At 47.6% G+C, this 17,036-nt stretch overlaps 1 protein-coding gene and 1 non-coding gene across 2 annotated transcripts in view; both read left to right on the top strand.

The window, feature by feature from the left end:
- Nucleotides 1–4,560: 4,560 nt before the first annotated feature.
- ADCY9 (adenylate cyclase 9) overlaps nt 4,561–17,036 on the top strand; it is a 124,602-nt gene continuing 112,126 nt past the window's right edge. The window contains exons 1-2 of the mRNA XM_026520438.4: nt 4,561–4,825; nt 5,100–6,835. Of these exons, the coding sequence (XP_026376223.1) occupies nt 5,143–6,835 (1,693 nt within the window). The 5' untranslated portion in view covers nt 4,561–4,825; nt 5,100–5,142. The remainder of the gene's footprint in view (nt 4,826–5,099; nt 6,836–17,036) is intronic.
- On the top strand, nt 9,047–9,210 carry LOC113270895 (U1 spliceosomal RNA). The gene has a single exon (XR_003322007.1). It is a non-coding gene; the product is annotated as a U1 spliceosomal RNA (small nuclear RNA).

Raw genomic sequence — 17,036 nt, 5'->3', positions numbered from 1 at the left:
AACAGTTTGTGGGAGTTTCCTGGGGCTGCCATAACAATGACCACAAACTTGGTTTCAAGCAACAGAAATGTATTTGGTCACAGTTTGGGAGGCCAGGAGTCAGAAATTAAGGTGCCAGCAAGGCTGTGCTCCCTCTGAAGGCACTAGGGGAGGGTCCTCCCTGCCTCTTCCAGCTTCTGTGGCTCCCGGCAACACTCGGCGTTCCCTGGCTTGTGGACACATCTCTCCAACCTCTGCCTCCATCTTCCCCATGGCCACCTTCTCTCTGGATGTCCCCTGCTGTCTTTAGGACATCAGTCACTGGATTTAGGGCCCCTCTGAACCCAGGATGACCTCATCTTCAGTAATTACATCTGCTAAGACCCTATTATGGATTCCCTATTATGGAATGGGATGGGCAGTCAAGCAGGAGCTGGAGCTGGGCCAGATTGCAAATTTGAGGGACGGTCATCATGCTGTACTCAGAATCTCCACCGTCTGTCTCAGTCAAACTTGCTGGGTCAACCAACCAGCAGCTCCTTACTTCAAAACACGACTGCCCCTGGACTGGTCCTCCCTGGCCCCCCCTGGGGTCATAAATATGCCCATCACATATTTTAGCTTTAGGTTCAAGCCAGAACCTCTACTGTATATGTATAGTATAGTGGAAAGAGCTATAGACTCAGAAGCATTACATCGAATATTACTTATCCTGCTTATTAAAAGCAACCAAGAGCTTAACTATTTCACACATGTCTTGTCTCTTATAATTCCCATATGCGTTCATTCAATAGGCATTATTGAGCTATGCACCAGACACAGCAGGATTTGGAATTTATATAGATGGCTAGATCAAAGATGCCTGGGTTGTAGTGGAGCCTGCCAGGGATTTTGATGATCTTCCCTAATCAGCCTTCTTTTACTTTGCCTGGATACCCGGTCCTCTGCCAGTGTGGAGGCAGCTGCCTGAGACCTGTGATGTCACCGGATGGAGAGGGGAAATGTGGATCTATTCCTACAAACTTACCCTTACCAGGCAAGAGAAGAAGGACTCAAAGCTTTAACTGCAGCTTGATTGGATGAGAGCAGGGAATCCCCCCTTCCAGTGTGTGGTTCTCCAAGATGACTGCCCACCTGACCACCAGCAATAGCATGGGCACTGCTGGGACCTCAAGGACCAGCGTGACGAGAATGGCCAGAGCTCCATCCATGTGCTATTCATCTCAAAGTCAGTCATGTTGTTACCCTGTGTGACTTCTGACAGTTTGGAGCCGAGGCCTTCACAGGTCAGGTGAACATGCGTGTGAAGGAGGGCAACGGTGATATGATGAGGCTGACAACACTTACTGAAAACTTTGGTAAAGTTTGTGTGGACACTCTCTGATACATGCTGTGTTGGGGTGGAAGTTCTGCGCACATCACAGATGGAGAGAAAATCTTACAGACCTGGCAGCAATCTGGTTGGCGGTTGGAGAAAACAGTTGCACCTGTCCCATATCTGCTGGGTATTAGGCAGCTGTGTGCTTTCTGGAGGTCAAGGAGAAGGGACCTAGGGCTTGCTAGCGACTCCCCTCCAGGTCTTGGCATTAGGAGAACGCAGTTAACCTTTTTTGTAGCATTCTTCCTCACGTATGATGATTCCATTTTCTTAACCCATTGCCTTCCCCAGCGTCTTTCCCAGGTAGAAGCCCCTTGAAGACACAGATGGTGCATCATTGTATATCCAGGGCCTAATCCCCAGTGCTGGGCACATTATCCCCAATCCCAAGGGTTTACGGGATGACTTACACCCTAACCTGGGTACTGAGGAGACTTTGGCAGTTTACAGGCTTTATCAACAGGGAATGCTGTCCAACTGCTTCCAGAAGACATACGGGAGAGAAGGAGGGAGGTCGGCATGATCTAAAATCATGCTCGTGTCTTAAAAATCTGACATAACTAATTAATTTACAAATGCCAAAGTCACCACAAGTGGTGGGTGGACTGAAATGATTATGGGAGGAGGGGAAAAGCACAGACAGATCTTTCCGATTACTGAAGGAAACCAGCAAGAGGGGAGTGCAGGGTTGCATTAAATGGGGGATGTAAATTGTCAGCACCTTCTCCAAGGGCTTCTGGTCCAGGTCGGTGGGTTGGCGTGTGAGACGCTGGGGTATGTGAGGGGCCACCCTGAGGCTTAGAGAGGGTGGTGCCAAGGCCATTAAGAGCACCGTGGCCTCTGGGGTCAGACCTGGTTTTGAATCTAAGCTCTGTCCCTAGACTTTGTGTGACTTTGGGCAGGTCACTCATCAGTCCCCAGTTTCACATCTCTAAAACAGGGACAATCACATGTACCTCAGAGGGTTGTGGTAAGGACCAAATAGGTCACAAGTGAAAGCGTCCAGTGGTTTCTGGCACTTACGACACGTTCAGTCAGTGTAAGTTTATTATTCTTATCTCTCTTACTGGCTTGTGCAATATACACCACTGAATCTCAGTTTCTTCGTCTGTAAAAAACAGAATACATCAGAGTTGTTTGGCACATAGTTGATGATCAGTAAAGGTTTTATTTATGACTTTTTCTGACTTTTTGTTTTGAAACAATTTTAGACTTAAATTTGCAAAAATACTAGAGCGTTCCCCTTCACTCTACAGCAGGCTTCCCCTGATCTTGACATTGTATGTAATCATAGTACATTGATGAATCCAGGAAATTTACACCGGCAAGAGGCAATGCCATTCACTAAAGTTCAGACCTCTTTGAATTCCCCCAAATGCTCTTTCCCATCCTGGTTTCCACACCAGGATCCCACATTCTGTTTAGTCCAAATTGTGACAGTTCCTCGCTTTTTGTCTTTCATGACCTTGACACTTTTGATGAGTACTGGCCAATTACTTGGAAGAAATATTTCTCAAGTTGGGTTCGCCTGGTGTTTTCTGGTGATTAGATCAAGGTTATGTACTTTTGGCAGGATTAACAGTCATGATGTTGTGTTACTTTTGTTTTGTTTTTCTTTTATCATTATCATGGTAAAATACACATAACATGCAACTTACCCCTTAAACCATTTTAAAGTGTACAATTCAGTGACATTTAGTACATTCACAGTGTTGCACACCCCCCACCTCCATGTAGTTCCATCCTTATCAGCAGGCAATCCCCATTCCCAGCACCTCCAGCCCCTGACAAGCACCTGTTTGCTTTCTGTCTGTGGATTTGCCTATTCTGGACATTTCGTGGAAATGAAATCATGTCATCTGTAGTCTTTCCTGACTGGCTGTTTTTCACTTAGTATTGTGTTTTCAAGTTTCATCTCCGTGCCTTCATGGATCAGTACTTCATTCCTTTTTATGGCTGAATAATATTCCATTATGTGGACAGACCACATTTTATTTTATTTTCTAAATCAACTGTGAAATCCGGCGTGGGCCCCAGGGCTGGGCCTGGAAAGTGAGGGGAGGAGGGAGGAGACCCTTGTGACGGGCAGGAGGTGCTAAGTATGCGGGGAAGGGCCAGGATTGGTGCACTGGGGAGTAACAAGATTGTACTGACACGATACAGACAACACTCAGTGAGGCCCCTGTGCGACTGCCCTACAGATAGCAGACTCCTGTGAAAGTGTCATTTGTGGAAAGGTAAAAGCAGTGTGGCAGATGGCGCAGGCACGGGAAAGCACGTCTCCGGGGCTGGAAGAGCAGGACGTCCTCAGCACCCCCTTGAGGCCTGTCCGGGCCGAGGCCCAGAGGCTGGGGCTCCGACTGCAGTGGTTGCGGGGAGCACGCTCAGGGAGGGGCTAGTGCCCCGGGGCCCGTGCTTATTGCTGAAGGGGTGCCTCTCTTTCGGCAAATGCAATAGTTGGAAACTTGCATTTATAATAATAAAAACAAAAGGTGTGCTGACGGAGACGCAAACATTTTCGTTTCCTAAACGTCTCACCCCGGCTGCTCCTTAACTAGCAGGACCCACTGGTTTTCCTCCAGCGGGTTTGGAGGCCAGAGCCGGGAGGAAAACGGCTCTCGCAGAACCCCGTCGCTCCGCAGTCCCCGCACTTCCCGCAGCCCAGCAGCGCCCGCGGCAGGCGGCCAGGGCACCGCGCTGTCCAGGGCGGCGGGCGGAGGACTGAGGGCGGAGCCGCAGCGCGCCCGCCCCGCCCCCGCCCTGCAGCCGCGCCAGCCCGGCGCGCGCACCGTGCGCGTGCCCGGGGCCGGCGGCGGCGTGCGCGGGCCGCGCGTGCGCGCTGCGGCTGGGCGAGGGGCGGCGCGGGCGCGAGTCTGTCAGTGACAGCGGGAGGGGGAGGGGGCCGGAGATGGTGGCGGCGGCGGCGGCGGCGGCTGTGGCTGCTCTTCCGACATGAGGCAGCGGCAGCGGGAGGCACGGCGGCGGCCGCGGCCGCGGCGGTGTCGCTAGCTCGGGAGGCCGCCCCGGGCGTGGGCGGGCGGGCGTCCCGGGTCGGCGTCGCGGGAGCGGGCTCTGCGGCAGCGCCGCGCAGGGCGGCCGGCTGAGGGGCCCGCGCCCGCCGCGCCCTGCGCTCGGCGCCCGGCGTCTCCCGGGGCGCTGGGCATCCCCGCCCCGCTGGGTCGGTCCCGGAGGCCGGGAGCAGGCCCCGCTAGACGGGCCGCGCCGACGGCGGCGGCCGCAGCACCGCGGGCTCCTCAGACTCGCGGCGGCGCCGGGGCCTCGCTGCCGCCCCTCGCAGCCGGCCCGCAGCCTCCCGCGGGGCCGCCGGCCTTTGACGCAGGGGAGGCGCCGCTCCGCGCGGCATGAGGGGCCCGCCGGCGGCGGCGGGAGAGCTGTGCCGGCGAGAGCGGCTGGCGGCGTGAGAGGGCTCCGCTGGACTTGCCTCCGCGGCCGCGGCGGCCGGAGCAGGCGAGTGCGCGGGACGGGCGGCGCGGGGTGCCGAGGGGCGCAGCTGCCTTGCCGGCCCGGGGCCGCCGGGTCCGTCCCGATTTCTGCGGGCGGCATCGGGGCGGGACAGTGGAAGCCCCGGTTAGACGTTAGCCGCAGCTTTCGTGAGCATATGGTGCCCCTTCAGGTGGACCGCCGGGGCCACCCCGGAGCAAACCGGTAGAGCTCGTGCCTTCAGGTGGGTGTACCTGTGAGGGATCAGTGCCAGTGTAAGTCTGGTTGTCTTCGCCGACAGGTACCGGTGACCCCGGCCGGGAAGGTTCTGAGCGCTCGGCAACATGGCTTCCCCACCCCACCAGCAGCTGCTGCAGCACCACAGCACCGAGGTGAGTTGTGACTCCAGCGGAGACAGCAACAGCGTGAGGGTCAAAATTAACCCCAAGCAGCTGTCCTCCAACAGCCACCCCAAGCACTGCAAGTACAGCATCTCCTCCAGCTGTAGCAGCTCTGGGGACTCAGGGGGTGTCCCCCGGAGAGTGGGCGCTGGAGGCCGCCTGCGCAGGCAGAAGAAGCTGCCCCAGCTGTTCGAGAGGGCCTCCAGCCGATGGTGGGACCCCAAGTTCGACTCCGTGAACCTGGAGGAGGCTTGCATGGAGCGCTGCTTCCCGCAGACCCAGCGCCGCTTCCGATATGCGCTCTTCTACATCGGCTTCGCCTGCCTTCTGTGGAGCATCTATTTTGGGGTCCACGTGAGGTCCAAACTGATTGTCATGGTAGCCCCAGCTCTGTGCTTCCTCGTAGTGTGTGTGGGCTTTTTTCTGTTTACCTTCACCAAGCTGTATGCCCGGCATTACGTGTGGACCTCTCTGGTTCTCACCCTCCTGGTGTTCGCCCTGACCCTGGCTGCCCAGTTTCAGGTTTTGACGCCTCTCTCAGGACGTGTTGACAGCTCCAATCATACCCTCGCAGCCAAGCCCACAGACACTTGCTTATCTCAAGTGGGGAGCTTTTCCATGTGCATCGAAGTGCTCTTTTTACTCTACACGGTCATGCACTTACCTTTGTACTTGAGCTTGTTTTTGGGAGTGGTCTATTCTGTTCTCTTTGAGACCTTTGGCTATCATTTCCGAGACAAAGACTGCTTTCCCCCACCTGGAGCAGGGGCGCCACACTGGGAGTTGCTGAGCCGAGCCCTGCTCCACCTCTGCATTCATGCCATTGGGATCCACCTATTTATCATGTCCCAGGTGAGATCTCGGAGCACCTTTCTCAAGGTGGGACAGTCAATTATGCATGGAAAGGATCTGGAAGTGGAAAAAGCCCTGAAAGAGAGGATGATTCATTCTGTGATGCCGAGAATCATAGCTGATGACCTGATGAAACAGGGGGATGAGGAGAGCGAGAATTCTGTCAAAAGGCACGCGACCTCCAGCCCCAAGAACAGGAAGAAAAAGTCTTCCATACAGAAAGCCCCTATAGCATTCCGCCCTTTCAAAATGCAGCAGATAGAAGAAGTCAGTATTTTATTTGCAGATATCGTGGGCTTCACAAAGATGAGTGCCAATAAGTCTGCTCACGCCCTGGTGGGTCTCCTCAACGATCTGTTTGGTCGCTTTGACCGGTTGTGTGAAGAGACCAAGTGTGAGAAAATTAGTACCCTGGGAGACTGCTACTATTGTGTGGCGGGGTGTCCGGAGCCCCGGGCCGACCATGCCTACTGCTGCATTGAGATGGGCTTGGGCATGATCAGAGCTATCGAGCAATTCTGCCAGGAGAAGAAAGAGATGGTGAACATGCGTGTCGGGGTTCACACGGGGACTGTCTTGTGCGGCATTTTGGGCATGAGGAGGTTCAAATTCGATGTGTGGTCCAATGATGTGAACTTGGCCAATCTCATGGAGCAGCTGGGAGTGGCGGGCAAGGTTCACATTTCTGAGGCCACAGCAAAATACCTAGATGATCGGTACGAAATGGAAGATGGGAAAGTTACTGAACGCCTTGGCCAGAGCGTTGTTGCTGACCAGTTGAAAGGTATGTGCATTTCTTTGCCTCCACATTTCCCTCCCCAGTCCTGTTTATGTTGGGGAAAATAAAAACCAAACAATCTTTTTCTAGTGTCAGTATCTGGAGGCAGATCAGTTGTCTTGGGACACCTTACCATGGGGGCATCTCAGGGCTGGTGAAACTTTTCCTCTGGTGAGTCAAGTATCACAGATCTGTTCACACTGTGACAGTGCTGACCTAGATGAGACCTTTAGGAGGAAGGAGAACTTTGGAAATGCGTATCCTGCCCGTCAGCTCTTACTGTTTCTGAAATTCCGGGGGCAGGTCTGATGAATGTATGGGGGGTCAGAGCCTGTCAGCAGGCTGAACTTTGAAGTACTTTAACAGATTGTCTTTGTGTTTCATTTGGTTGCCCCTAAATCCCATCAAAACATTTCTCTATGCCTTTTTCCAGAACTGTGAAGAATAAAACCTTTCTTGCCTTGAGGCCTCACTTTGCTGGAATAAGGAAGTTGGCTTAGCCTTGCAGGACTCTTGAGAATTAGATGGAATTATATACCCCCACGTGCACACTGCCTTTGCCTAGGTCTCTTTTTTAGAAATGTATTTTCAGCTTTCAAGTTTCATTTTTATCATGGTATTTGTCCTATCATATAGACTGCAGCATTTTAGAAATAGACCCAGAGCAGTATTTAGACCCCCATCCCCAATCCCCTGGATTTGTATCTGGTCTTTTGTCTCAGTCTTAAGCTCTTACTGCTGTTCTTTATATTTTCACTGGGCTTGTTTTATTTTTCTTATTTTCACATAGGACAAAAATTTTTGGAAGTGATGTATAAGCAAGTGGGACCAAAGTAAGGATTCTAAATACCTAACTCCCATCCCACCCCCTTTTTAAAACCATCCATATGTTTTACTAAACTCTTCTGGGTTGGAGGGGTGCAAACATGTATTTTGGAAGTGTGTAGAGAAAATAATATTGATTCTTAAAAGCCAAAATTTGTACAGCTTATCGTGTTTTGTGGTGCCCACACGTTGCATGACTGCGCAGTAAAAAGCTGTAGGAAAAAGAGTTTGTTGGGGAAAGGAACAGCTTAAGTCAGAGAGGAGAGAAGTAATACTGTAAATCAGAGACAATAAGTGGTAGAGCGTGGGGGGGCCTGAATAGGTTGTCGGACTTGACATCATCCTATATGCTCGACTGATACTTTCCCTGCTTGTGATTGGAGTTCCCCATGTCATTTACTCGTTACTCGGTGAGAGCACTTTATCCTTCTCCTGACTTTTCTTTATTAATTTTGCTAGTAGTTGAAGAATTTATGGATATAGTAGAAAAATATTTTCACCTGATAATTCCCTCTGTCTGGAGAGCTGTGAATGTTACATCGAGGAGGTCAGAAACTACACTTTGCAGTTCACTCTACAGATTCTGCCATGGCGATTGTCTTTCTCCGTAGGAGGGTGACTCTTGCTCTCAGAATCCTCAGAGTCTAACGATGCCAGTGGAGTGTGGGGCGGATGTAATCCCTGCTTGACATTTTGGCATCTTCAAGATCTGAGTGTTGCAGTCTCTGTCCTCAGGGGTTGTGGGATAGATTCCAGAGAATGAAGCTGTGCTGTATAACGTTATGATAAGGATAGCAGTTTTGTAAGTGTTAGTGTGAACAGTGTATTTCTTGAATATCAAAAATAAAAACAGATGTAATCAGGAAGTAGGTCTGGAAGTCGCCAAGTCTTTGACTCTTTGGCAATACCCACTTTTGTTAATCTGTGGGTAATTTTATTTTCAATTTCGATTCAAGTCAAGGGTCTCAAAGACACTGACAAAATATGTTAGAATGGGTTTATTGATTTTTTTTAACTTCAAATAGTGTAAATTTGGTAAATTAACTTTTTCTTTAAATTTGTGTACGTTGTATATTTAAGGGAAAAGTTTTACTACTGATGGGAGGTAGGAAAGGATGGAAGGCTTAGCTAAAATGGTGATATTTTTATACAGTATTCTCTCCTTTAACTGTTTCCCTGAGACCATGATTTTTGCTTTATTCAGCTTATTTTGAAAACCTTTGTGGACATGACTCCAGTAATATAGAATGTCTACACAACTTCCTGCCTCTTTTTGAAGCTGCCCAGTTCTGTTCTCCTGTTACTGTACAAATCTGCTAAATTGAGAAGGTAGCACAGTTTGTAGAAAACCCTTTTTATACACGAGGTTAAGGTTATATATTTAAAATTTCTGTACTTACCTGGTAGGGGGGATACCATGATCACAAAGGCCGTTTTCCCAGGGTGAGGTTTATCTGTTGTATGCCGGATGTGCTGACCCCTGCGATTTCCCCAAACGTGGGAAACCGGACTGCATAATTTATGGTAGTGGGGGACTGCGTTCGTGCTCTCCACTGTTTAAAAAAAATAAGTAAATAAACAATAAGATTTCTTTTAGCTTTGTCTTGGGGTTTGTGGAGATATTTTCTCTCTACAATGTTGGGCATTTAGCCTTTACCTCTCATCCCCCTTTCTGATAATGGGGTTTAAAATACGCAGTAGAGGACTCTGTAGAAACGAATATCGGTAGACTGGGCACTCCAGAACTAGCCTGGCAGTGTGAAAAGTAGCTCCTGCTCTGTAACTTATCTGAAAAGGTTTGTGGAAGGGTGGACTTTCATTGTTTCTGCACATTCACTCACTCCTCGAAAATCTTCATCGTGCTCTCATGATGCGCCCTGTGCTGTGGTTGAGCAGACGGAGTGAGGACAGTTCCTGACCTCAGCGAACTTTCAGTTCTAAAGGTTGTAGGGCGCAGAGAGTCAGGAATGCTGTATGGAGGTGCACATACTGAGCTGGATCTCGAGACCGGGCCGTGGTCTCCAGGTAGATAAAAGGACATTCGGTGCAGTGGGAGTAGCATGAGCAAAGGTTCAGGGCTGTGTTTCTTCGTGGGCTGTAAGTACAGTACTTCATTAGGACAAGGAAGGCTGTGGGTCATACAGAAAGGAGTTTGTATTCTGTCCTGTAGGTAATGGGGAGCCACTGATAGGCTTTAGGCAGGAGGCTTAGGTGATCTAATTTGCAAGTTTAGAAGGCTTACTTTTTCAGTTTTAGGGAATGTAGGTTGGAGGAGTATGAGACGGAAGATTAGGGAGTTGTTCACTAAATCCCAGGCAGGGTTGATGGCAGCCTTAACCAGGGTGAGGACAGGGGCAATGGAGGTGGTGGAACAGATATGAGCAGTAGTAGGACGGACATGATAAGAAGTAGAGCCAGCTTTAAACAGACAGCTTGGGGGGTGAGAGGCTCAATTGTCTGAATGGGAGATGGCCTTTTGGGGTTTCTGGAGTTGACGTTGGGGACAGTTTGCAGTCAGGAATGAGTGAGACCTTTGAAGTTTCTGTGGTATGAATGGAGAATGCCGAATTGAGTTGCAGAATATGAAACAGCCCAGACCCCCCTGGCTTGTTCATTCATTCATTCAACAAGTAATTTATTTTGTGCTAGGTTTAGTTCTAGGTGCTGGGGATACAGCAGTGAACAAAACAGACAAAAATTCCTGCCCTCTTGGTATGTTGTCGTGCACTGAAATGAAGTTCTCAGACACCAGTCTGAGCAGCCATGCAGGCTGCTTCTGCAAGGGAGAGCAGCAGTGGTACTCTGTTCTAATAGGACAGTGAGACAGTAAACAAGTGAAATAGAAAATTTCTTTTGCATCAAGTTTTAAGGAGAAAACATAAAGCAAAAAGGAGGATATGGAGTGTGTGTGTGTCTGTGTGTGGCCAGTCACTGAGAGTGAAGGTTGAAAGACTTTTCAGCACAGGACTAGGATTTTGGAAATGATCCAAAAAAGTAAAAGACAATTATTACTAAAGATAGGGAGAAATAGTGTGATATGAGCGATGGGACGAAGGATCCTTTCACACCATTTGGGACAAACCACTGGGCCCAAAAGGGTACTGGCTGTTCTGTTTTAGCCTTGGACCACAAGCCAAAAAGGTGAGGAGGATTGTCTGGAACTGTTGTTTTTTTTTCCCTCTTGTAGATAGAGTCACAAAGACAGAAGGCGAAACTGTCAGAAGATATCTATAAATGTCTTTATTTCCCCTCTGAAATATTAGGAAGCTGAAACGGGGTGTGCAGTCACTCCAAATCTACAGCAACAACCGTGTCTTTATAAAGGCAATATCTGGTAGCTATTGCCAGCCTTTTAGGCTCCTGAGCAACTGGCGGAAAGATCTGCTGATGTGTGTTGGAGCAGATCATCAGCCACTGGCCACAGTGACCGAGACCTTCTCCCGGTACTGGTAGGTGGCACTTAGAAAAGTTCCTGTCTAGCCCCCTGCTGGGGCCATTCCTCAAATTGACAGTGGGCTGAGGCACTCTGAGCTTTAGCCTTTGCCAACGGCTGTCCCAAACTGGAGGCTGGGCGCCCTAGTTCCCTGCCCCCTGGCAGCTAAGAGCCCTACTCAAGTACCAGTTTGAGGTGCAGTTTGCTTGCTCAGGTGCGCTCCTTGCTTTACCTGTCAGCGTGAATGGCTTGTCCCCGCGTAAGCATGTACCCTTGCCACTGGAGTGCTAGCCTACAGCTGACAGTTCAGTGCTTCCTCTAAGTCCTGTCGAGAAATACTGTGCTCACTTGCACCCTAGAGCGGGCTGTCTCGTGCATGTTGAGACATAGCCTCTTGGATAGTAAGTGGCAGAGACAAGATGAAGCAGAAAATTTGGCTTGACAACCGAGATTGGAGACGACAAACAGCTGTGGGGTTGATGCTTGGGCAGCCCCTGGTGACGATGTATTCAGGCTTCTTCAGGCCAAATTACATGCTTTCCAGCAAGAAGCATACAGGTGTTAATTCTGAGGACCATCTTTTGAGCAGAATTAGCCTTTGGCAAACAAAGTTAAGGATATGGTTTGCTGAAGGGTAGGGGAAATGAAGAAGGAAGGAGGGTAATCTTTTAGGTAGAATTAACTAAGAAAGGGAAAAATTAAAAAAGAAGCAAATAGCATAAGTAAAGAAATTTCAGGGTCCTTTTTTACTAGCCACCCTGGTTCAGATAATGATTGTGTTTCTGCCCGCTGGTCAATGTCACCTCTGTACTTTGCTGTGTCGTAATAATCTTGAAAGAAGACATTGAATTTTCTCTTGTATGTCCATGTGCCTAAATTTTCCTTTTTGTTGGTTGGTGATTTCAGTATTGGTATTTCTGTTGGAATTTTTATAAGACAGTGATCATTAATCATTAGAATTCTGCAGGTCCCCTCACCTAGTGGTGATAGGAGGCTGCTGACCACCAGAGGAGTGGCTGAGTGGCTCCTCATCCATGTGGCTTTTGGCATCATCTGTACTTTGCACATGAGAAACCTAAAGACTTTTTCCCAGAAGGAACTCACATCCTTGGAGGGAATTTTATAAGGAGGTGAGAGCTTTTGAAACAGGAAGGGCACTGCCACGTGAGGTCTAGACCGTCCATGCTAAGATGTTAATGCAGGATCGAGGTGGGGGAACTGAGTGCATCACAGGCTGACTGGGGCCACCACGCACAGAGCAGTGGACCAAGGGTGGGGGTAGTCTTCCCCTAGGACGGCTGCATAAGGCCATGACATTCACCGTCTTGTTCATGCCCTGGTAGACTGTACCAGCCAAGCCAACCTGTGACCAACCTTGGGTCAGGTTTGGCGAAACTGTACTTTGTAAAACTTGCTCGCTCTTGAAAATCAGGTTTTTGTTGTCTTCCCCCAACATTTGCTGCACTGCACTTGTAAGAAAATGCCCGGCATGTGTGCTCTGCTGAAGTTGGGAGAGAGGCCCATTTCCTTAGAATAGGCTGGAAGGTCAAGCCCCCCCAGAGACTGGTGGTGGGAGTCGCAGGCGCAGAACCAGAAAGGGAGTGAGGGAAGGAACAGCTTTGGGAGCGGAGGTGGGATTCTGGGACTGGGATGATGAGGAACAGCTGTGACCAACCGGTGAGGCTTTCCATCCGCCCGCGGGTTTGGTTCTTAAAATTTCTGGTCTCAGGACCTCTCTACACCCCTAAAAATTATTGGAGAAATTAAAGAGCTCGTGTTTATGTGCCTTACCTATCAATATTTATCATATTAGAAATTGAAACAAACTGAGATGTTTAAGAGAATCTTTCCTTATAATTCATTTCAAAATGCTAATACATCCAGTGTACCCACTGCATCTCAATTTAAAGAACGTTTTTATACAAATAATTATATGTTAAAAATATAACTTTTTAAAAAAAATTTTATTTTAAATTTCAGTATAGTTAACTTACAATGTTCTAATACTTTCCAGTGTACAATATAGCGGTTCAACAATTTGTATTTTCAAAATCAAAGAAATTTGGTGAGAAGAGTGGTACCATTTTACATTTTTGCTTTCATATTTTCTCCTTAATGTCCAGATTAACAAAAAGACTGCTGGATTCTTGAAAAAATTGTTAAAATACGCATTAAAAATTTACCAATTTAACCATTTTTAAGTGTGTTAGCTGGATTTTCTTAACTGCTTTAGCATTCAGTCTGTTGCAGTATGTTGAAGAATGTGTAGAAATCTGGCTTCACAGAGTTACCTAGTTCGGTAATGGAGGAACATTTTAATAGTTTTTTTAGGTAATTGTGGATATTTTTCTTTGATGCTGTACCAACACCCAGTAAGTGGGAGTTTCTTAAAGGTCAGTTACAAAATGGAATCAGAAATCCTATTAGTCAGTTTTTTGGTATGCTATTAAGACCACACCCCTTTTTTTTAAGTAGGCTCCATGCCAACATGGGGCTTGAACTCAGGACCCTGAGACTGAGAGTCACGTGCTGTCCTGACTGAGCCAGCCAGGTGCCCCAAAACCCCATTTATTTTTGAATGAATCTTTATACAGGCATGATTTTGTAACAAATGCATTGGTCATTCGGAAAATATTGGTTTCTTGAGTTGTGTAGATCTTCCAAATGTTGATATAAGCCAAGTCTTTAAATACTGGGAAGATGTTGACTTCACAGGGGCAGAAGTTTTCTTGTTCTTGTTTTCACTTGAAAGTTTGAATTTTGTCACTGGCAACAAATACTGTCAGTGGTTTCCCTTGAAGTGACAGACTCCTTTTGTTCATTTTTTTAGGAACAGTCTGCCAAATACGCTGGTCTGCGTGACCACAGTTTGTAGGTTGAGCATAAATGACAGTCCATCTGAAAAGCAGCTAGTTCAGCTTGCAACCCAGACAACTGCGAGAGTGCTTTTCTCACCATCCTTGCCCTTGCGTGTGCAATGGCGGTGCTATGGCTGCACTTCCTATTTTAACACAGTCACTCAGGGTTGAGATTTAACACAATTATTCATCTGTACTGCATCATCAGAGAACCTCCTTAGGTGAAGCTATTTTTTCTCCTTCTGCAAGTGCGTGATAATCAAGAACACACTGACAATTTGGACGGTTTCGTGCCACCATCTTGATTCCTAGTGGTTTTATGCACAGTTGCTTTTGCACCATCAGTGCTGATGCCGACACTGAAAAAGGCAAATAATGTCCTAGTGTTGTTTTTTTTTTAAGATTTTATTTATTTATTTGACAGAGAGAGAGAGAGACAGCCAGCGAGAGAGGGAGCACAAGCAGGGGGAGTGGGAGAGGAAGAAGCAGGCTCCCAGCGGAGGAGCCTGATGTGGGGCTCGATCCCAGGACTCTTAGCTCACACCCTGAGCCGAAGGCAGACGCTTAACGACTGAGCCACCCAAGTGCCCCACGTCCTAGTGTTATGATGAGAATAGTCTTCACTCCACAGATGAATGTGCTGCAGAGGTCTCAGGGGCACTTGGGGGTCTGCAGAAATACTCTAGGAACTGCTTCCCTAAGCTGTAAGATAGGAAGGCTGAGGGTTTTGCACACACTACCCAAACACACATTCTCACATATCTGAAACTGCTCAGACTGGAAGTGTGATGGACGTGGCACACTTATTGTGGAAGCAGCGAGTGACTTTAAGTCATACCTTTATTTTTTTTCTCAAAGAAATCCTTTGTGGCTCTGCCAAATTTTTGTTGATGGTGTTTAGGGTTCACAACAAAGACTCTAATTTGTTTTTTTAACTTCTTTTGCAAGGGCTTACGCTTTGGCAGTATAGTTTAGTGGATGATGGCATGGATTTTGCTTTCTGATACATTTGCATTCAGTGTTCAGTTGTGCAATTTCTGAACTGGGAAGCCTTGGGCAAATTATGTAGGGACTCTCCAATTTATAGGAGTGACAGTAGCTTTGTCAGAGGGTTATTGGGAGAATCAAGTGAGAGGATTGAAGGAAAGCACTTGTTAGCATAGTGACTCTCCCAGTATCGATTTATTTGATTACTAATAACTAACTCTTCTGCCTGGGTGAGTCACTTTTTGTACTGTACTCAAGGGTGTTTCTTTTTCCCTACACTCTGTTTGGTGCAGTCTTGTATAATTGGGTACTGAAACCCAAAACACACCAGGGACTGTGATTGTGTCAGTTTCTCGAATTAAAAAGGGCAAGTGTCCAAAATACAAAAGACTGATAGTCCTGGTTAAACTGTAGCTCCCAAGTTTGGCAACTTCTTGACTGAAAACCCCAGGGAGTTCAGGCAGTATTGTTCTTGGGCTGCATCTGGTCCCCAGGGCTTAGGGGTACTTAAGATGATGTGGCCCTTGATAATTGAGGAATTATGGGGAAATCTTCAGCTTCGTGACTCTGGAGATCCTGGCTGAAGTTTGAACTAGAACAGTTATTTAGCTCTACCACTTTCTACTAAAAACTCCAGTATTTACTCAATAAATATCAGATGATTTCCCACTATTTGTGAGGCCTGAACTAGGTTCTGGAGAAAGAACCCTCTGCTCTCTTGGGGCATACAGCCTAGAAGGGGAAGTAGACATTAATCAAATTATCGCCTGAACAAATACACACTAGACTTACTTATCGAAATTACAAATGGGGCTGGGAGGTAGGGACACTTATCATTTCCATTTTATAGGTGAGGGGACTGAAGCACAGAGAGATTAAGTAACCCGGAGTGGCCACACAGCTAGAAAGAGCTGCTAAGTGGTGGAGCCAGTATTTAGACCTAAAGGGACTGTATTAGGAAACACTGGTGTCACTTGGTGGAGTTGTGGTGAGGATTAAAGGAGAAAATGATGCTAAGTATGTAGAAAAGTACTTGGCACCCAGTGACACTCAGCAGAGATTAGATGCATTAGTTAGTGAAAGTGGAGACACTTTTCTTAGCACCAGCAGCAGGAAAACACCCATACCCTTGTGTGGCTCTTTCCAGTTCTCAGAATGTTTGCACGCACATTATTACCTCAACTGTTGTGAAGTCTTGGGATCACGGGAACTGTGTATGTTTAGGAGTTTATATTTTATTTGCTTGCTTCTTTTCCATTATATAGTTGTTTAGTTTAGTTTTTTTGTTTTTTTTGGGGGGGGCATGGGCAGAAGGAGGTGGGGAGAGAGAATCTTAAGCAGTCTCCACACCCAGTGCGGAGCCTGGCACGGGGCTCGATCCTACAACTCTGAGATCATGACGTGAACCGAAATCAAGAGTTAGACGCTTAACAGACTCAGCCACTCAGGTGCCCCCCTCCCTCCATTATAGGGTTTCCAGGCTGAGTTGGTTTCTTAACATTACCTTAAAAGGTGACCAATGACTATTTTTTTCTTTTTAAGATTTTATTTATTTGACAGAGAAACAGCATACAAGCAGGGGGAGCAGCAGAGGGAAAGGGAGAAGCAGGCTCTCCGCTGAGCAGGGAGCTCGATGCGATGTGGGGTTTGATCCCAGGACTCTGGGATCACGACTGTAGCCGAAGGCAGACGCTTAACCGACTGACCCACCCAAGTGCCCCGACCAATGACTTTTTTTCAAGAATCAATATAAATTCTTGGATTTTAGCTTATTTGGTGTATTTCACTTTCTTACAGAGATCACAATTTTTGATGCTCAAATTGTCCCATCTTGGGCCCATGGGAGCCCCCTCAGTTTGCCCTCGAGTCCTTTTCATACAACTCCGTAGTCTTTAATAGCTTTCTTATGCATTTGGTAACATTTTTAAGGAGTAGAGAAAAATAATAGGTATTAAAATCTTGTTAATTCTGTTTGATAGGTTTATTCTGAGAGACTGAGCTAAAGTTTTCCCTCTCCTTTTTCGAAAAGAAAATTAATAGCGTATGCGTGTTTATACAAAGAAACAACGCTGCAGAAGAAATGGTTCATGCTGCTTCAAGTTCT

Source organism: Ursus arctos, unplaced genomic scaffold (genome assembly GCF_023065955.2).
Source record: "Ursus arctos isolate Adak ecotype North America unplaced genomic scaffold, UrsArc2.0 scaffold_2, whole genome shotgun sequence".
Classification (NCBI taxonomy): Eukaryota; Metazoa; Chordata; class Mammalia; order Carnivora; family Ursidae; genus Ursus; species Ursus arctos.
The sequence above is the reverse complement of the archived record's forward strand: the minus strand, read 5'-3'. Positions and strand labels throughout refer to the sequence as shown.